This window comes from Myxocyprinus asiaticus, chromosome 22 (assembly GCF_019703515.2).
Source record: "Myxocyprinus asiaticus isolate MX2 ecotype Aquarium Trade chromosome 22, UBuf_Myxa_2, whole genome shotgun sequence".
Taxonomy (NCBI): domain Eukaryota; kingdom Metazoa; phylum Chordata; class Actinopteri; order Cypriniformes; family Catostomidae; genus Myxocyprinus; species Myxocyprinus asiaticus.
The window spans coordinates 21,275,153-21,297,304 of record NC_059365.1 but is presented as its reverse complement, the minus strand read 5'-3'; the positions used below and the strand labels follow the sequence as shown (position 1 = coordinate 21,297,304).

Genomic DNA, 22,152 nt, shown 5'->3' with positions numbered 1-22,152 from the left:
TAGTTACAATCTGAGCGTTATGCACACCAAGGCACACAAACTGGCCCGGAGTACACATTCTGCATTACCTTCATGGGTAAATCTATTACCCATGACTGACAGAAACACTGTGATGTCTCCCTGTGAAAGTTATTCTTTCTTCTCATGGCAAAAACCTATGAAAGCCAAGATGGGACCAACCTGAAAACAAGAAGCAGTTTCTGAGGCACGGAACAGGACAACAGCAGCATGCCATGATGTACACAGCCAGCCTGAAACTCAATAGAGCCCACCCGGAGATAGAACCACTTAAAATCCATGGAGTATTATTGATGGAGACACTCCGTCACTACTCTCCTTCCCTCGCTTCCTTTCCATCTTCCTCTTGTACATAAACCGGATGCTCTCTACTGCTTATTCCTTACATCCATCTATTTCATTCTTTCCCTTTTCCTGTCTGTGTCTACTCAGCAGACGAGTGAAGCACTCTTTGCTGCTGGCATGCTTGTGTAGGCTGGTCAGTGCCTGTCTGTGCCAGGGGCAGCAGCATTTTTGCATCACTGACAAAAGGCCCAGTGAATTAATGGGCAGTGCATAAGTCATAACAAGTAAATATTTTGGAATTGATTAAACTGGTGCACCTCATTTCTTCTCTTTCTTGAGTCATATTCAGGCTGACAGCTCCATGATGGTCATAATAACATGTCTGGCTCTTAGGGAAGCTCAGCCCCCTAAATGCCTGGCATCATTATTCTCTGCCAATTTCCAAAGTTGAAGAATCTCAGAGAATGCAATGATCAAGCAGAACTCCAGCATACTGATTTAAACTCTTGTTTTCTGCCTTAGGTAGAGTCGTGTCATCTTGATGGTCTTGTAATTGTCATTAAACATTTGGCATGTTAATAAATCATATTTTTAATCATATTTAAGTGTTCTTTTACCAATCCAAGCATTACAGTTGCAAACAGTGTTATTATAGTTAACGAAAAATAAAATAAAAACTAACTAAAACCATTTTAGTTAACTAAAATAAAAATAAAAATGGAAATTATTTGAAAAACTAAAACTAAACTAAAATATATTTTCTTAACTCCAAAACTAACTAAAATAAAAATGATCTCAAATTAATTTCCGTTTTAGTTTAGTTTTAGTTTTGGGCAAAGTAGGACACTTTTGGAAACTGTAAATTTCTTGGCACTTTTAATTATGATCCAAACACACATAACCTGACATTATACCTTTGAAGAAAGCTTAGGATGTCTTCTACCTTAGACAAAAGCAAAAATGAAGAAATTCTTAATACTGAGAAGTAAAACTTTTGCAGACCAAATCTATTTTGACCAAATCCCAGAGGAAGAATGATTCTCTAGAGAATATCTACAATGTATTTAGTGCTTTTTGGAGATTCAAGGTTTTGTACCATGATGACTTGCATTGTATGGAACTACAGAGCTGAGGTATTTTTCTAAAAATCTTACTTTGTGTTCTGCAGAAGAAAGAAAGTCAGACACATCTGGGTTGGCATGAGGTTTATAAGAGAATTTTAATTTTGGGGTGAACGATCCATTTAATTGTTTACTTCCCAAAGATTAGTTAATCAATTATTTATAATCATCTAAGGAAATTGATTTATGCAATGGGGATCAAGTTTAAATGTCCTTTGTCACTTTACCGATATTGACCCTATGTTATAAAATTTGCAACATTTACAATCCAAATTAAACACGATAATACAAATAGATAGAGGTAACAACAAGACTGCCCTGAGAAATGTAATGATGTTAGACATTTTTAAAAATGATACCAGTAAATGCTTCTGCTTTGGCAGCCATGAAAAATACTAAAACTAAAATAAAAACTAACTAAACTGAAACCGAGAAAGCAAAAACTAACAGACAAACTGTGAAAACTAACAAAAACTGAAACTAATTTGGAAAGACAGATTGATATAAAATAGAAATAAAAACTAAATTAAAAATCCAAAACTATAATAACACTGGAAAACCTCCTCTGCTTAGTTTTCATATTTCATAAATAGTGTCTCATTGTGTAAACTTAACTGCATTGAATGTGTTTCCCTGTCACTAGTAAACAAAGAGGATACTTATCCATACAGAATAAACTTGCACATCTCATAATGTTTTGTAATAAAAGGCTCAGTCAGATTCTAATTTAATCTGTGGAGATCTTGTGTGTCTGAGCAGCTGTAAACAGCCAGGAGGCATTTTTCAGCATACTTCTTTAACTCTCATAGAGCATGTTCTCTTCAACACAAAGTTGAATGCATTTTTGTCTCCATAAAATCATAATTCTTTTTGCTGTGGGAACACTTCAAAATATGGAAAAACTTAAAAATATCACAACAGCACAACACATCTACAGAATTCATATCAATACCAGGTTCAGAGATGAACCAAGGCTTGAGGCAAAAATGCCTTTTAAAAGTGACCAAAACGCCCCAAATATTTAAGAAAATGTAAAAAAAAAAAAAATAAATAAATAAAAAATTACCCCATAATGAACATTTTTGTGAACATCTGACATTTCATATATTTCAATAATCATGTGTTTAAACACCATAGTGACCATTTAAATTAGCTGATTCAGTTGAAGTATTTAACATTAATGAATGATAAGCCCGTGTTAAATGTTACGTTTAAGAAATATATGCTCATGTTTTAAATGCCTCCAAAAATCAATTCCAAGGAGCAAATATTACCCCCAATTAAAAAAAAAAAAAAAAAAAAAAAAAAAATGAAGTTAATTTGTGTTACTGACATATACAAATGTTGATAAGTTTACATCCAATGCTGACAAATTTTGACAGTAGTTTAAGCTGCCATAGCTTGGCAGCACATTGCTGAGTCTACTGGATGAGATACTGTACATGTAAGTAAATTGTTCCGTGCCTTTAAACTCAACAGTGGAGTAGAGCGATTTCTCTGTGGGTTTCTGGCTCAGTGTGTGGATGTCAGTGCAAATAACTGGGGAAATTTGTAACCTGAGAAAGGGGTATAGACTCTAAGTTTAGAGTCAATAGCCCTCAATAGCCCAAGCAGCACCCACTGTTGCTATTAAATAGGGTGAATAAGTTGATTGAACCTAGTCAGTGAAAAATAATGTTGACTGTAAAGGAAAACAAATGTTCAAGTTTGAGAGACAGAACAACAGAGAGAGAGAGAGAGAGAGAGAGAGAGAGAGAGAGAGAGAGAGAGAGAGAGAGAGAGAGAGAGAGATACTATAAAATATGTAAAAGATTAGTAGAGACGAACAGGACTCTCTGCAGCTAGTGTAGTTGAAAAAGTAAACATACTTTTATCTAACAACTTGTCTTACTATTACTGACACCGTAGAAATATTTTAACATGACATTTACAGATGCACACACACTCATATTTGCCTTTGAGAGAAAGAGCATACCTCTGTCCTGCTTACTCCCGGCTGAGAGTTTGTTCCTCATATAAAGTGTCAGTATGTGCTCTGTGGAGTTGGTGAAAAATTCTTCTCAAACTTACTAACCGCCATGATCCTGTGTAACGCTCCTGTACAGAATATAGCAGGGGGTGTGTGTATGTGCTTAAGTGTGTATGCCCTTGCGGCACGAGTTTAGAGCTTTCGCTGAAGGAAGTATTTAAACTCCTCCTCTAAATGCTATTATTTCTCTCTCTCACTCAGAGCCCAGTCCTCTTGCCCCCTGCTCTGTTGGACTCTGGATCAGGTCATAAGGTCTTGACAGCTCATAGAGTTAGATATTCTTTAAACAAACACTCTCACATTACTGACTCAGCAAATACAGAAATCTTTCACATCATTTCAGATCTATGAATCAAAAAAAGTAATTTCTTCGGAAATCAACAAAATAGAATTTCTTTCCTTGACAGAAAACAAAGTAATCCATCTGGTCCAACTTGTTTTTCATAGCTTACATCACAACAATGTCACTAGAGTCCCTATCAACCTAATTACTGTCAGATACACCCTCTTGCCTACATTCCAAAGGTGCCTTGGACAGAATATTTAGACAAACATCCAGACATGTGAGTATGTGCATTCTCATCATTCCTTGGGTGAAAATTGCATTAAGTAAATATCTTTAAAGTTTTTCATGTTTTCCCCACTTTATATTATCTTTATTTTTCCAAGAATGTCCTGTCTACTTTGGCACTATTTTGTCAATGGTGCAGATATCAGACTGAGCCTTGGCTCAACTAGTCATTTATTGCTTTTCTCTCCTGGTTAAAAATAAACCCTGAACTATACTCCATATTCTATAGACTGTTGTAAAGCCATTACAAAAGTCACCCTGAGAAAAAAACGTGGTGTAAGGCATGTGAATGGCAGACTGGTCTGTGAAAAAAGATGTTCATTCAATATGGTGTGGCTAATTCTTTATACACAGGGCTCAGATGGTCTGGGTAAAGGGATTACATACCACATGTATGATAGAGAATCAAAATCCCCCGTGCTGGTGGATCCAGCAGGACATGTGCCCAAACCATGCATTAACATGGAACACAATCATCTGATTGGATTATTGGTTCCACAGCAAAAGTGTTGTTATATACAGTATTGGTAATTTTTGGTTTTACCACAGGTCTATTGAATACTTGATTCTGATTGGTTGACAGATGTTCTAAGGTGTGCAATTATTTTTTTTTCAGTAAATGCACAGCTATAAAGTAGTTCCAGGTCTTGACTGCATAAAGGTTCCATATCACTTCACCAAATTATGTCAGTTATTTTAAAGAGCCATACAGGCTACCACAGCAAAATAACCATATAAAACAAAGACATTGGCTGAGTACATCGGATAAGAACAACAAACAATGTCTATAAAATCTTACATTTCTTTACATTTCTGTTGAAAAGCGCTCGTGTTCCCTATCTCTATTGTCTCACCCACACTCACACATGTTGACACACATACACACACACACAGAGGTTTGAGTCGCGGTCAACAAACAGAGACTTGATGTCAACGCACCACCGCGACTTAATCAAAACACAGTTTCAACAAAATCCCAAAAAACATTTAATATCTGTGGAAAGCACCCTCACACTCCACCTCTCCCTCTCACACACACACACATGCCTGACACTTAGCCATGTCAACAAATCCATGTGACTTAAAACAGTTGTGTGGCAACAGAAAAGCTATATACAAGAATGAACACTTAAAATTACATGTTGGCAATTTGAAACGATGCAACTGCTGATGAGACACAAACACTACCTTGTTACTCCAGTAAGTGCTTAAAAGCAGCGCAAGCCTCCGTTGCTAGTTCTAAAGTGACGTTTTTGAACTAGCAACGAAGGCTTGGGCTGTATCAAAGCAAAATGCTGAATCTGTGGCAGAAGAATGTAGTTTCACCTAGAACTTGAGGCAGGGGCAGACATGGGCTGTGAGGCAGGGAAACCAAAGGACCAGAAGGGGCTAGAGACCACAGGGGGCCAGAGGGCACTGGAAACTATGGCAGAGCAGAGGGCGGAGTCGGCGAAGGACCCAGACACCAGGGCGAATCGGGATACCAAGGCTGAGCCGGCGGTGTGCTTGGTGAGGCATAGCCTGGTGAGAAAGCATGTGGAGCAGGAGACCAGGGTGGAGCCAGTGGCCATAGAAGTATCCAGGAAGGGAGCAGGGTCCGGTGGTTTGGGGGGTGACCACAGGGCAGGGATAGGAAGCATGGGAGGTGGCCACAGGACGGGAACAGGAGGCCTGGGAGGCAGCCTCAGGACAGATGGGACAGAGTTCTGGGCTGTGGCCGCTGGACAGGGTTCAGGAGGGAAATTTTGAGCCACTCTTTAACTCGTATCATATTTGATACATGACTTATAAAGCATCTACATCATCAACATGATCAAAACTTTCCTGAAAAACCTGTTGTATGCAGTGTACTAGATATCTACTCCCTCCTGGTGAAAGTTTCTGTGCTCTTCTGGAAGTAAAAGACCTTGTAATTTAATTTCCAAAATGGCTGTCTTTGTGTTGTGATGCACTCATCTTTTTGATGTGAAATCTGTTCTGATTTTGATAGAGTAAATGTAACAATAACGTTTACAATGCTACTGATATTTCGAATTGATATTTACTGAATTGAAGCAACGTGTGCTAACTTTTTTTGTACATTATTTAATCGAACATTTGTGTTGAAAATGTGTGTATAAAATGTGATACAACAGGGTTTTGAGGTACAGTATATCTCTTAATCATCATTACATTACATCCATGCCCACCACAATAAAAAACAAAACAATACTGACATAAAATTTTATGAGATATATTTAAAGTGTGAACAGCTAGTTAATTTACATATGCAGCTTACTCTGTCATTATAAAGATCTCACGGTTTTATATTACAAGCTATTATGATGCCATTTTACTATAACCTCCTGATACAGCAAACGTCAATATAGTTTTTGGTGTATAAAAACATTATAATAATTGATTTTTTTTTTTTTTAGAAAACATAATATTGTATTTGATGTGCTGAATTGTAATGTCATACATTTCTATAGAGCAAGGAGAGGAAGTTATGGCCAAATAAAAATCCCAAGGTGTTCTCTAAACATGCTATATCTGACTGTTTGCCCTACATTACAAACAAATAACTTGGCTTAGGTGGTTGGAGAAAATAAAATAATGATATTTTATTTTCACACACAAACGTTTGTGGAAAGGTATTGATTAAACTAGATACATAAAATATAATATCGGTTTGACAACCTTGTCTGAAAGTTTAAAATAGTGTTAAACTCTTGAAGTTAGAAATTTGTACAGGTCTTACATTCTGTCAATGTAATGTAGTCTTGGGGATTTGTGGCCATTTTGAAAGCAAAAATTATGCCTTCGCATTGCACTTGGTTGGGAGTAATAATAACGGTAGCTAAGCTGTAGGGTCGTTCCAAACAGAATTTCCAATCAAATAAAATGACCACTATTTTTGAGCCCCACACCATTCAGCCCTAAATCTCTCAGAGTGGAGAGTGAAGTCTTTGAAGGGAATAGGGTATAGGAATGATCAGTTCTGAATAGAACGCACCCCATAATTCAGATGAGTAAGAACAGATATAGCAGCGCGAGCCAGAACTGGCTAAACTTTTTGCAGAGTTTGTTGGATGTATCTTAAAAAAGTGAAAGTTAGTAATATACAGTTCCAACAAATAGTCTTTAAACATAAGCAATAAAGCAATGTGTATATTTGAAAATGAGTTTAGTATTAATTTATTTATTTGAGATACACAATGGTATAATCATATTTTAGTGGTTATGACAGGTATTTTAAAATTAGTTGGCGCTGTTACATTTACGTTTTTCAGTGTGTTCACTGCATTGCAACCCTCTACAGATACATGATTGGTGATCATTTTAATCACATTTTAGCTTTTTAAAAATGTACAAAGTCTTAATTCTATAAACAATATAATAATAAAAGAAAATTGGCCCCAGGGCCCTTACTTACTAAACTGCCCTGCTTCAGGATGTGCGTTATTTTTTAATTATACCATGGTCTGTTCTAATACTCGATTCCGATTGGCTGGAATGCATGCAGTTCAAACCGTTGAATGCACATGTAGTTCCGGTCCAGCAAGGCGATAAACTGTGATGTGTTGTGTAAATTATGTTTCTGTGCTGAAGTGTCGCCTATAGCCACGTTTTGCAATGAAGCGCTACCATGCAGGGACAAATTGTGATTACATTCATTCTAATTGCGATTTCATTAATTCAAATCCACCGCTAGGTGTGCATTAAACAATTTTAAAGGCACAACTTGGAGGCGAAGAACCATCTGACGCGAAGCGGAGGGTGGTTGCCTCCAGGGTTGCATCCCTTTCTTATTCAATGATCTGTAGTCAGTTATTCCTTACTTAATAAACTGCTGTGCAAAACACCATACTTACCTGTGTTGGGGAGTAACTAACTAAAAGTTGTGACACTACTAACTTAACACATTTTTGTTTCTTACGGACCATTCATGTATATGGACCTATTAAAATAGTTTATATGTCCATAAACATATATTTAGCAATGAGAATGCCAATTCATCAAATAAATGGTTAACAAATTCACTTGTGCACTGCATAGCCTTAAAGGGACTTTGACAAAAGTTACTGTCTTCTTTTTTAAAGCGAAATATTTCGTTAATTGCTGCTGTTTACTGCAATATTTCGACCAATTTTTGTTAGCAACTTGCAGTGTAGCTTACTAATTTTTTTTTAAACTGTAGATTGACTGTAGTTTAAATACTTTATCCCTCCTATTACATTCAAAATCTGCATATACCTTTTGCATTCAGTTTTGACCTGGTGGAGTTTTAAGCTTATAAAACATTCATAATCCAATTGCTTTCATCAAAAACCATATTGTAGCTAATTGTTAACTTCTTAGCGGTTCATACTCATAAAAAGATCTATATTTTGGCATGTTAATTGAAAAATATAAATGTTATTATGTATGATGTCAGTTTTTATTAAAAAAATTTAGAAATCTTTAATATTTCAAAATATACATTAACTACAGCTTAGTTACATTTGATGTGAAGATATATATTTTGATCAAGGTTTATATGAAATTTAATTTTAATGTAACATTATTCCAAACAAACAACATCAAAACAACTATACAGCACAACTACACAGCATCTATACTTGTATACAATGTTTTTAAACAAAATGTATTCTGTTTATTGCATGAACTGCTGAATGTTATTGTGTGATTATGCTGCAAGCGTGAACGCAAAAGATGTAACAATTTTATAAAAATGGTTATCTCTCTTATATAACTTCTTCTAAAATTCTAAATAATAATAATAATAATAATAAATAATTATGTTCATTTTGTTAGTCTTGACAAAGGCACAAAATTTAGTTCCTGTACGAAAAAGGATGCAGTATTTAAAAATTAGGATTTACCACTACTGGGTCAAAAATGACCCGAACGCAATAGGAGGGTTAAGTCAAGAGTAACTTATAGCTTAGGATTCTACAGTTTCAAAGTAGCTCCCCCAACACTGGTAACTATTACCAGTACACAGACAAGTTTGACTATATGCTCAGATTCAGAGAAAATCGAATGTGAGATTGCAGTAACTAAGTAACTTTGAAGCTATTCTTAGTTACATTGTTGGCGTAGTTACTGTGTTTGCCTTTCCATAAGGCATTATACTGTACATCACAATCAGTCTACTTAATTTTTAATTTAAAGACTTAATTCAAACTGCATTTTTGTAGCAAAAACTAATATAAAGCCAATAAAGTCTGGCTAGCACATTTACCTCAGGGCAGCACACAGTGGGAGAGTTCAGGGAGGCACTGGAAGAGAACATCCCGGTGCCCATTTGTACCAGTGCCCTAAGGAAGAGCAACTTCCTGTTGTTGTGGACCCTGTCATATTCTGCACAATAGCAAATTCAATGCCCTGACTAGCAGCACAGCCCACGACATCCACTGAAAACACACAACACACTCAATCCAGGTACAGATGGCATCATGTGTATGCTCCAGTAAAGATATGCAGGTTGGAAAATCAAAGCTATGCAGGTTATAAAAATGTGTGACAAACATTATTGCAGATGAATTGTCCCTCATAAATTAATGATTTCCTTATAGGGAGTGAGTCAGTAGGTCAGTTTGAATTTAATCACATCCATTCTCTGTGCATGGTGATACACAGCACTGCACATATACCATTTCATGTACACTTACATTAACCTGCTATCTCTAAAATAATAATAATCATAATCATAATAATAAATCATATTTAACATGTGATTTGATAAAATATCTAACTGGTCTATAGAATGGCCCTGCATGAAAAAAAAATAAATAAATAAATAAATAAATATATATATATATATATATATATATATATATATATATATATATATATATATATATATATATATATATATAAAAAGAACACTGGGAAGTTGAAAACTTCCTAAACATTCTAATCATTCAGACTGAAAGTTAACACTGTGTAAGATTTACTTGAAGAAGTACTATTACTAATCTACACTGTGTGAAAGGGAGTACAGCTGAGGAGAGAGAGACTCTTGACTATCCCCAACAAAGTGCTGATTCTATGACAGGCAGAACAATGCTGACTGCTTATACTGTCTGTCTCAGACACTAACCTTATGGCCCTGTCAAAATATCTGACTTGTGTCAGACTTAGAGCACTGCATGGTCAGGCAAAAGAGAGGCAAGAGAGAGAGAGAGTGAGTGAGAGAGAGAGAGAGAGGGGGGGGGGGGGGGGGGATTTAGAGTGTGAGAGGCCCCGTTCACATCCCTCCATTGTGCTGTTTCCTCTTGGCCTTTGTTTCTGTATACATACATGACAGTAAAAGAACAGAAACACACACAGCCTTTAGGGAAGAGCGCACAAAAGAAAACAATCTGCAAAAAAGAAAGAGATTTCCTGTTAATTGCAAGTATGTATGTCTCCAGCCGGAACCTTGAACTGTACCCTGTCTTTTCACAGTAAAAAAGATAAATCAGTGTGCTATTCTATGGCTGTATAAATCTATGTTCTGAACAAAGAATGAGCCAGTAAGTGTGATTTATTACCTTTCCAAAATGAACCGACTTAAAGTTAGTCATTATGTCTTTTATCTCTTAGTAGGCTCATATTAAACGTGATTTTTTTATTATTATTTATTATTATTTTTTTTTTTTTTTTACAAAAGGTTGAGAGAACGCTGGTTTCTGAGGCAAAATGTAGGGAAATAGCGAGTACTTGTGTATGTTAACAATAAAAGAAATGCAGTAAAACAACCCAGATCTCCAAACGGGGGTGGAAACTCTAAAAGAGGGCAGGGTCACTCCAGAAGGGGGTTGGGCCCAATCCAAAAGGGGACTGCACTTTCACCCACGTTTAGGGTTAGGGTAAAGGTTGGGTTAGAGGCTCTGTATATCTCTGTTGCTATATCCTTCTCCAAGACCTGCAAGACGACAAGGAAGGAGCACATCTACTACATGATACGCCCACTACAAGCAACACCCCCCTTGGATCACAAAGCCATTCTATTGGTGGAGGGAACTTTTAAAATTCAATTCAATCACTGTATGATTCATGTTAGGTGCTATATATAAGATTGACAACAAGCGTTTGAAATGGGTACTGCAGTCCAAATTCAAAATATTGGAGAGTTGTCTACCCCGCCCCAGACTGGAAGCTCATGCAGGTTGCCAGAATGACAACAACTCTTGCTAGAGGTGGAGGTGCTTGGACCCTCATAGCTAAAAAGAATATGCCATAATCAACCTATGTACACAGCAAATTGTACATCGTTGAATTAAATTATCTACCTAGCAATCTAATGCTAGCGACATTTCACCAAATTTATTGATTCAGTCACAAAATACAATAAACTCTAGCTAATTTTAGGTGGCGCTTACTGCTTACCTGTTAAGGAGATAATTAGCCAACTCAGCATCCGTTTTAAAGGTTTTCTGGGCTTTAAGCTGTCTCCATCTTCCAAAGGCATCTCCAATATTCATCCTTGTTTTACTATGCCCCTGCACATTTTTAGATGGATGGCAAGGCTGTTTAGGTCGGGTGGAATCTGTTATCTCTGATCCAGTTCGTTTGCTGGCTTCCATGGCTGCAGCGCACAGTGTTGTTTGCCTGAAAACGTGTTCAAATCTGGCAACCCGGCGGTGTCGAAATACTATTGGTGAGTGGGCAGTGGGCGGGATCACACAGGCCAAAACATAAACAGAAATTCCGGACCGAAACCTCAAAGTAGAATATACTGGCTGTAGCATTGTTAATGGAGAAGCCAGTATTTCAGCTTAGCATGTTTCCTAATTCTCTAATGACATATTATGGTCATTTTATGATTTAGTACAGTAAAAATATTACATATAGCACCTTTAACATTTATAAAATGACGTTATAAAAAAACTTGATTTCCCTTTAAGATATAAACTCTTTCACATAAAGAAAAATAACTATGTCTTCGTAAAGTGATAAAATTGGTTTTATGCGTATTGTTTTGCATATAAAACAATATACAGCTTTATACAGTGAATGCCATTGAAGAGACTGTATTTTAGTATTAATTGGTGTAAATGTACATCTATTACAGTATTTTCCCCCCAGTAGGCTATGTTTATAATGTCTTGTTAAATGTTTATTTTATTTTATATTGTAGAGTGTATATTGTTATTATTGTTTTATTTTATTTTATTACTTGGCACCTTATTATAATTATATTTTTATTGTTATTTGCTACTGTTTTTTTTTTTTTTTTTTTTTTTTACTACTCTTTTCCTTTTTTTCCCTTAGTTTTTAATTATGTGTTTTGTGTATTAATGCGTTGGCAATACTGAATGTAAACACAAACTTGCCAATAAAGTAATATATATATATATATATATATATATATATATATATATATATATATATATATATATATATATATATAGTGCTACTCTAAATAATGTCCATGGATTGACATTACACTGACAGTAGTTTTGGTAATTGTAAAAGTCATCAATTATTTTAATAGTGTGGAAATGTCTTTTTGGCGGTTTGGTGTCTAAATGAAACTAATTGCTCTGCTTATTTACACTGTATTTATTGTGACTAAGCATAAGAGGGCGCTATAGATCCATTGATTGTACGGTAAATGCTGTAATCTGCGAAAACCCAGCCCTACCGTTTCCCCTGCATGACCTGACACCCCATCTACACTGCAAGCAAGAGACCAAAACAGAACTTGTTTGATCAACGGAGCTGTCTTCACCGCTAAGCACGCTAGCAGTGCAGACAACTTCGTAGATAATAATGGAGCATTCTAGTTCGACGCGTCGCGAGCAGTGTAGATGAGGTGTGTGGACACATGCTGCCTGACGTCACTCCAGCGAGATGTGAGCGCGAGAGTACAGTGACAGCGCCTCGTTCACTGTACGCAACACTGAGCGCCGCTCAGTACTATCTCATGCATATGAACGAGAAATAGCAGCAGAACATGGAATGTGACTAGGCAACATTCCGCTTTATTTGCAACCCGTCATCCGCCCTAAACTGAACAAAAATTGTCACTCGGGGTGTATGACTAAACGTTGCATTCAGTAGAAAAAGCCCACCGCTGTCATTATTAACCAGGTGTTCATTGCCCTTCTTGTAGTCCGGGAATTACATTGGGAGATCTGATATTTTTACTTGAGGGTTTTTTTTTTTTTTGTTTTTTGTTTTTTTGTATATATATATATATATACCACTCTAACGGCTCGACTCGGACGTCAAGCAAAGGGTGAATAACTGGATTTTTTTTTTTTTTTTTTTTTTTTATTATTATTATTATTTGGGGGTTTAAGAATATACGACCGCTGCTGTCTGGATTTTAATTTTACAGTCGGATTATTGTCTCACCATCATGAGCACGAGCGGTGAGTAAATTATCTTCATCCTTACTTTAAATCGCAAAGAAATAAGAGCAATTTGTAGTATTCACGTGTTTCAAGTGTTTGACCCCTTGCTCCTGTCCTAAAGACATTCTCACTTAATCAGATGTTTGAAATAATAATAATATTTCAAGTTTACACATGATCGCTGCTCGTGCACACCTTTGGTGGGACTGTTATTCCTTTCGTCTGTGCAATACTCATCAAAGAACATTTTCGAAAGTTGCTTGACCATTTTGCACAGACTTTTATAAAAAAAAAAATAAATAAAAAATAAAAAAATAAAAAGATATATATATATATATATATATATATATATATATATATATATATATATATATATATATATATATATAAAAGAATACATCCTTATAAAACACAGATAAAGAAGTAGGACATAATGCTGACAAAGTTGCTGCTACCCATTTGGAGATGTAATGCCTTGAGAATGGATGTTACAATATTCACATATACTCAGGTGACTGGTGGAGCATTCTTGGTGACAGTCTTGGTTGCAATATTTAACCCAATGCTGCACATAAATCATGATTAAAGCTGTGGAAATCTGTCAGATACATGTCACATGTTTACTCCCCTATACACAATCAACAAGCAAATACACACCCACAGAGAGTGAGAGAGGTGCAAATGAGAGAGGAAGAGTTATATTATGGTTTGTGTTCTACTTTGAGGCTTGTGTGGTTCAGTCAGCTGATGTTTTCGAGGGCATGACCGCTGCATCTGATAATGGTCCTGTTATGGGAAAAGTTCAACAGGAGCTACCAAAGATGGATAATTCCTGGAGTCCTATTGGACAACAGAGCTGTTTTTCCTGTTTGTTGTGCCATCTTGGCAAATGCCTTGGTGTTTGGCGATCAGAAATGTTTTGCATTCTTGCATTAAGCCACTAAATTGCATTCTCAGCTGATGAGAGGATGGATAAGCCTTGCCCACATGTGTCCCACTCACACATTCTCTCTGAACTGCTCCAGCCCTACCTCCCCATACTCCTCTGAGTTTAGGGCAAACAGCTTCATGCACTGTTCACAGAACCAGTCTTACTGATTGAGCTTGCCATATTCACTCTTTCAAATCCATTTGCCTGTCAGCTTTGGATGGGACTGCTATCAGCACTACCGTATGGAGAATGAGTGTTTTCAGCCACAGACAGATGTCAAGAGAATGCATCACCGAAACTTGCTGAAGAGCTCCCTACATACCGGTCCAAGTGAAACCTGGAGTACGATTCCGTGCTTTGAAAAACATGCAATAAAGCTCATGACATAATCAAGCATTTTTAACATTGCTAATAACCATGAATGTATTCCAGTTTGTCAAGAGATGATCCTCTTGCAGTTTTGTACCTTGAATTCTCATTTTCTTCTTCAGTAGTCAGCCATTATACAATTACACGACTGACATCAAGTTGCACACTTACCTGCTACCTGACTGTGCAGACACATGGCATTTAAATGTAGCTGCAGCCATCCAGTGCTGTGTTGTATACTACATTGGGCATGTTTTCCTGGAGCCATTGAAAATGCAGAGCAATTACACAGAGGTCACTCTGTCTCTCTTCATTGTTGCTCCCTACATTTCTTATGGCCAACTATCATTATCAAATGCCCCCTATTTTCTGCATCACTGAGAGAACAGACAAACAAGTGAGCGGCGGAATGCTCCCTCAATATCCTCTACATTGGTTTGAGGCCACTGCTTTCTGTATTTCTTTCTTTCAGTCTCTGTAGAGTGAATATCAAGGGATTTTGTGCCTTAAAGCCTCTTCTTAATGATAGATTTACATTTATGCATTTGGTAGATACTTTATCCAAAGCAACTTACAGCACATTGAAGAAATGTGTTCCCTGGGAATCAAACTCACGAACTTGGCATGGCTAGGATCCTGCTCTACCCAGTTGAGCTGCAAGAACACTTTTGGTCTGCAATATTTGTAGATTTAAAGCTAAAATAAGTGAGACAGAGTGAGAAATAAAGAGAGAGATAGAAGATGATGGCAGTACTAACAAGACTAATTCAAAGAAAAGAGCTGGTTGAAATAAAAGTAATCCATAAGACTCCAGTGGTTAAATGTATATCTTCAGAAGCTATATGATAGGTGTGGATGAGAAACAGATAAAAATGTAAGTACTTTTTTTTACAATAAATTCTCCTCCATGTCCAGTAGGTGGCGATATGCACAAAGAATGTGAATCACCAAAACAAAATAAGAATGTGAAAGTGAAAGTGGAAAGTGGATTTATAGTAAAAAAAAAAATTAAAAAAAATGATCTATTGATCTGTTTCTCACCCACACCTACCATATCACATCCTCTGGAGTCTTATGGATTACTTTTATGCTGCTGCCTTTATATGCTTTTTGGACCTTTAAAGTTCTCTTGCATTGTATGGACCTATAGAGCTGAGATATTCTTATAAAAATCTTCCTTTGTGTTCAGCAGAAGAAAGAAAATCATACTCATCTGGTATGGCATGAGGGTGAGTAAATGATGAAAGAATTTTCATTTTTGGGTGAACTATCACTTTAAAAGTCTAATGTCTGCATTCATGACCCAGCGGCCCCTCACACCCATCAGACAAGAACACACACACTTACAGAATTGCCTCCCAAACCACTGTCCTGTCATGCCAACCCTGTGGAGAGCCCCAGGGTGGACACCAGATTACCTATAGTGGTCTTAGACATCTTTAACATCTGCAACTGAAGCACCCTTTTTAAACAGCCTTTACACAGTCTTCTGTAACATTAAAGGGATAGTTCACCTAAAATTGAAATTGTGTCATCATTTACTCACCCTCATGTTGTTCCGAACCCAAATGATTGATGCTAGTTAGACTGCCTTAATTACCATTCACAGTATTGTATATATATATATATATATATATATATAGGTCATACGGGTTTGGAACAACAAGAGGGGGTGTAAATTATGACAGTTTAAATTTTTTGGGTGACCTACACCTTTAATGCATTCATTTAGACATAAATGTACTTTGAAAAAAAATGGGCCTGGATACATATACAGTTGAAGTCAGAAGTTTACATACACTTAGGTTGAAGTCATTAAGACTCATTTTTTAACCACTCCACAGATTTAATATTAGCAAACTATAGATTTGGCAAGTCATTTAGGACATGTACTTTGTGCATGACATGAGTAATTTTTCCAACAATTGATTACAGACAGATTGTTTCATTTTTAATTGACTATATCACAATTCCAGTGCATCAGAAGTTTACATACACTAAGTTAACTGTGCCTTTAAGCAGCTTGAAAAATTTCAGAAAATAATGTCAAGCCTTTAGACAATTAGCCAATTAGCTTCTGATAGGAGGTGTACTGAACTGGAGGTGTACCTGTGGATGTATTTTAAGACCTACCTTCAAACTCAGTGCCTCTTTGCTTGACATCAAGGGAAAATCAAAAGAAATCAGCCTTATCTGAAATAAGACTTCAGAAAAAAATATTGTGGACCTCCACAAGTGTGGTTCATCCTTGGGAGCAATTTTCAAATGCCTGAAGGTACCACGTTCATCTGTACAAACAATAGTATACAAGTATAAACACCATGGGACCACGCAGCAATCATACCGCTCTGGAAGAAGACGCATTCTGTCTCCTAGAGATTAACGTAGTTTGGTGCGAAAAGTGCAAATCAATCCTAGAACAACAGCAAAGGACCTTGTGAAGATGCTGGAGGAAACAGGTAGACAAATATCTATATCCACAGTAAAATGAGTCCTATATCGACATAGCCTGAAAGGACGATCAGCAAGGTAGAAGCCACTGCTCCAAAGCTGCCATAAAAAAAAAAAGCCAGAGTACAGTTTGCAAGTGCACGTGAGGACAAAGATCTTACTTTTTGGAGAAATGTCCTCTGGTCTAATGAAACAAAAATGTAACTGTTTGGCCATAATGACCATTGTTATGTTTAGAGGAAAAAGGATGAGGCTTGCAAGCCGAAGAACACCATCCCAACCATGAAGCATGGGGGTGGCAGCATCATGTTGTGGGGGTGCTTTGTGCAGGAGGGACTGGTGCACTTCACAAAATAGACGGCATCATGAGGAAGGAAAATTATGTGGATATATTGAAGCAACATCTCAAAACATCAGCCATGTAGTTAAAGCTTGGTCGCAAATGGGTCTTCCAAATGGACAATGACCCCAAGCATACTCCAAAGTTGTGGCAAAATGGCTTAAGGACAACAAAGTGAAGGTATTGGAGTGGCCATCACAAAGCCTTGACCTCAATCCGAAATAAAATTTGTGAGAAGAACTGAAAAAGCAAGTGCGAGCAAGGAGGCCTACAAACCTGACTCAGTTACACCAGTTCTGTCTGGAGGAATGGGCCAGAAGTCCAGCAACTTATTGTAAGAAGCTTGTGGAAGGCTACCCAAAACGTTTGACCAATATTAAACAATTTAAAGGCAATGCTAACAAATACTAACAAATTGTATGTAAACTTCTGACCCACTGGGAATTTGATGAAAGAAATAAAAGCTGAAATTAATAATTCTCTCTACTATTATTCTGACATTTTGCATTCTTAAAATAAAGTAGTGATCTTAACTGACCTAAGACAGGGAATGATTTCTATGATTAAATGTCATGAATTGTGAAAAACTGAGTTTAAATGCATTTGGCTAAGGTGTAGTAAACTTCTGATTTCAACTGTAGATGTGGTTGCTGGTCAGGATAATATGGCCCAGCACACTATTTAAAGTGAAACATTGGTCATCATGACCATTAATATTAACCAAAAATTGCCTTAATTAAATGTTTGCACTATGCATTTGCAATGATGTCACCATGTAGCATCTATCTGCATAATGAATAAGCTCTACCTGGGAATTGATTTGATCTGAGCTTGCATGTCAGCAGACGCACTATGGCACCGTAAACACCCTCTCATCCCATCTGGAGCGCAGTCTAGTCTAGCATTAGCACCCATTTGTCATTCCTGTTGTCCAACATTATGATTTATCAGCACTGGGAACAAAAGAGAAACAGACCAGCAGGCTATTACTTGTCAACTATGAATTTCCTGCAGATCCATTCTGAAGATTTAATTTGCCATGCTTTCTCCCTAGCTTGCATATACAGGGCAATATCTTTGATGGAGCTATTTCTATAAGCCCATGTGGATATAGAAACCTATAGATTAACCTGTTGTGGACACAGGAAGGCTTTCAACTGACATCCACTACAACATCTGTAAGATGTACTATGAAATAGTACAAATTGTAGTGACTTTATGTGTTAATTAAATTGTGGCTCCTTTCTATTCTAGCAATTTAAAAGCAAGTAATTAGTCACTTAGCTTTGAAAAACAGATACTTCCATGCAGGGAAATAGTTTTAATAACTGTTTCGTAACAAGACATTTGCTATCTCATCATTATCATCACTCAGTATTTTTGTTTTAGAAACCGCTAAAGACAATGGAAATACAGAGCAGACGAGTAAAATGTTCAGTATGAATGGCCCCTAACTCATCTGTTTGTGCGTGTCTGTGAGTGAGAGCGCATGCACGAAACAAGTTAGGTAGGCCTGTTTATTTTTTTATTAATTACAAACCCGAACCTGAGCCAAACCAGAAGTCATACTTAAACTGACCCTAACCCGGGTTGCAGACCTCTAGTTTGGGGTTAATATTAGTATAATCAATTGTTGTTCATTTTATTTTTCTCTATATTTCTTCACATTTTTGTGTGTGCCGGCACGTACGATTTCTTACGAATTTACCATCTTGCACTATTATTACGACTTGTCATGAGGCCAGGTTGGAATTTTTGTTTAATCAACCAATGGCAGATGGGGGCGTGTTCAGGAACATTGTTTAAAAATTATAAATTCAATTAATTATTTATATAATTCCATTTGGTGACATTAGTGGTGCAGAAATGACACATTTCATCTTAAAAAGCAATCGAAGGAATTGTCTCTTTTAGAAAGCATGGAGGTAGATTATTATATGACTAGATATCTAAAGAGGCCCTATTATGCTTTTTGGGATTTTACCTTTCCTTTAGTGTGTAATATAGCTGTTTGTGCATGTAAAAGGTCTGCAATGTTACAAAGCACAAAGTCCATGCAAAAGGGAGTTATTCTCTCCCACAGACAACACTGCTCAAGAACTACAAGAAACAGCTGGATTGTACTCCAGCCATTTCTTCCATAAAGTATTACGTCACTATGTAACACATTTAAATAATGCCCGCCTAAGGGCTACTACGTCCGCCAGGATGAGTTGGGTTAGTGTTGTCGCTATGTCGAGAAGACGCTGTTTTTGTCACTGCAAAAGCAAAACCTCTTTGTTTGGACTTCCAAAGGCAGACGAATTGAAGAATTAGTGGTAAAAAAATAGTTTTGTGTTGTTGTTATGGTGTACACCCAGTGCACAGCTGTAGGCCTCTGCTAACCTGCTAGCTAATGTTATTGTGTTGAAATAGTTTTGCTAATCAGCTGCGGGCCAAATTTTACCTACAATTGTGTAGAATTATGCAGATTGTTTGTCATTCTTACTATCATGAATAGTGATCAAGTGTGGAGATGGATTTATTTTTACAAATGGTAATTTTATGTCTGCAATCCCCAGTAGTGCATGGTATGTTATTGTTTTGGTAAGAGTTTACTATTCAGCTGTGGGCTGGCTTTCACCTAAAACTGTGTAACAAAATGGTCGATCTCAAGAGTCTTATATAATGATATAATTACAAGCTGTAATGTTATGGATGCTATCCATGGTAGTCCACGGCTAACTTGCTCACTAACTCTCTAATATCTCCGGTAATGTCCAACCAGGAGTAAGCCTCTGTTCTTCGTTCATAGCTCTGCCGAAAAAAGTTCGGCTACACCCATTCCAGCAAAAGATGACTAACTTAGATGCACTATGTATCTTTTACTTGAAGCTTTGTTAGATTCACAATAATCACCAGTGTACTTGTAAGAAAGCTACAAAAGTAAAACTTACCACTGAGAAACGTCCTGCTCAAGTCATGCTTGTGAAGGTGGTTTGGGTCGATCAGCTTGTTCTTCCAAACGTTCATTATCGGACTCATACTGGTATGGCAAAAACTGACGCCATTGTTACCATAGTTACAATAGTGTTTACAGCTGTTAAGGAAGCCTGAAACTCAGTTATGGTAAGGGGCGTTACATTTCCGACACACGCTCTATGCGGTTGACCAGTCACAACAGACTAGGCCAGCTGACCAATCAGGACAGACTGGGCTTTTCGGAAAGGAAGGCTTTAAAGAGACAGAACCTTAATCAGAGTGTTTGAGCCAGAGGATGAAAATAGGTTTAGTAGAAATGTACAGTATAAGAAAAATTAGGTGTTTTTTGAATTTTAAAGCATGAAAACTTATTCTAGTAGACCCCCAAAATAAAATCATGCACCTGTAAATTAGCATAATATGGGCTCTTTAAAGTGAAAAATGTCTATGCACTCAAAACCCTATTCCGAACAGGGATCTGTTTGTTCGTCAATATTATTTGTCAGTTAATGTATCAATGAAGTGTGCAGCTATAACGGCTATAGTAAATATATAAATGTATAGATGCTGTTATGTTATTACTCATTAAACAAACACCAAAAACTATTTCCTAGTAATTGTCAGTATTGTACTTGCCGTGAGTAAGGATTCTGGCTCTAATAAGTAAATGGGGGTGTTACTTAGCCATTAATTGTAGCACTGGATTTAAAGGTCTTCACCCAGTGCTCATTATCGAAAGAATAAGTGGGCTCTGTCTGGCCATAAGGGCTTGTTTACACCTCTCTTCTGCACCAGCTATAGAGGAATTGAGAATAGCCTTGTCACCTCCGTTCTCCCGCAATCCTATGTGACTATAATCCCCAGGAGGCTCCCCCGCTGAGGGCAGAAATAGCAGTGGCCCCTCAGGCCCTGTGGTTATCACCTTACGCCTTGGGCTGGATGTTACCAGCCTTTTGCTAAATATTGCTCAACATCAGTCCTCTGAAGTTTCTCATAAGCGCTAGGCTTCGCTGAATGTGCCATGTGGCTTTTCTTTTCGCACAGCAAATGGTTTTGTATATCCCAAATTGTATTCATTTATTTATTTGAGATTATATAACTAAGTATTTTTGTGCAAACCGATGGGAATTTGCAACAACATATGCTTAAACCATCTGCATTTAAGTAAACTCAGAGTGACCTATTTTGGGATCTTGGTCTTTGTTTTTCTTTGAATCCACTAAATGCAAAGCTGTCAAGCCTATATTAATAAAGTTTACTTTTTTCAAAAGTTGCATTAATTTGAATCAAGATTTTAGCAACCATTTAGGCAATGCTTTCCTCTAATGCGTCATTAAAAAAGTGCCCATCTAATTCATGAGCTATGTATTTAAAACTTTAATCCTAAAAAGGTATAAGAGCAGTGTGTGTGTCCTTCCCTGATTTCTGTGCATGTGTTTTGTGGTATAGTAGGGATTACATTGCCTCTGTTTACACCCCGTTGGAGGCCCCACTCAGCCAGGCTTCCAGCATAGTGATGCCCAGAACTGTCAAAAGAATAATGCCTGAAAGACTTATTGTCATTTAATGGGGTCCGTGTACTTTTGCGTCCATTCCTTTTTCTTTTTTTAACCCAAAAATGAAAAACTAAAAATTTGTTTTTTTCTTTATTGGTTTTAACACTGATAAATAAAATAAGCAGATACAAACTCATTTCCTGTTGACCATTTCATTTTCTATTTAAAATGGAATAAACGAGATTGGG

General features: G+C 36.9%; 2 protein-coding genes across 10 annotated transcripts in view; one reads left to right on the top strand and one right to left on the bottom strand.

Moving 5' to 3' along the window:
* Nucleotides 1-3,541, bottom strand: part of sh3tc2 (SH3 domain and tetratricopeptide repeats 2) — a 32,364-nt gene extending 28,823 nt beyond the window's left edge. Inside the window, exons 1-2 of one of the 3 annotated variants that reach the window (XM_051649926.1) lie at nucleotides 3,400-3,514; nucleotides 69-180 (exon numbers count right to left, since the gene is read on the bottom strand). In XM_051649926.1, coding sequence (XP_051505886.1) covers nucleotides 69-93 — 25 coding nt within the window. In that variant the 5' untranslated portion in view covers nucleotides 94-180; nucleotides 3,400-3,514. Of the gene's footprint in view, nucleotides 1-68; nucleotides 798-3,399 lie in introns of those variants that run through there. The other 2 variants (XM_051649925.1, XM_051649924.1) reach the window with 2 other exon arrangements.
* A 9,749-nt stretch (nucleotides 3,542-13,290) lies between these two features.
* ablim3 (actin binding LIM protein family, member 3) overlaps nucleotides 13,291-22,152 on the top strand; it is a 115,166-nt gene continuing 106,304 nt past the window's right edge. For all 7 annotated transcript variants that reach the window (XR_007892522.1, XR_007892521.1, XR_007892520.1 and 4 more), the window contains exon 1: nucleotides 13,291-13,374. Coding sequence is in view for 1 of the 7 variants with exons in the window: in XM_051649815.1 (XP_051505775.1) it covers nucleotides 13,362-13,374 (13 nt within the window). In the remaining 6 variants the exon portion in view is untranslated. The remainder of the gene's footprint in view (nucleotides 13,375-22,152) is intronic.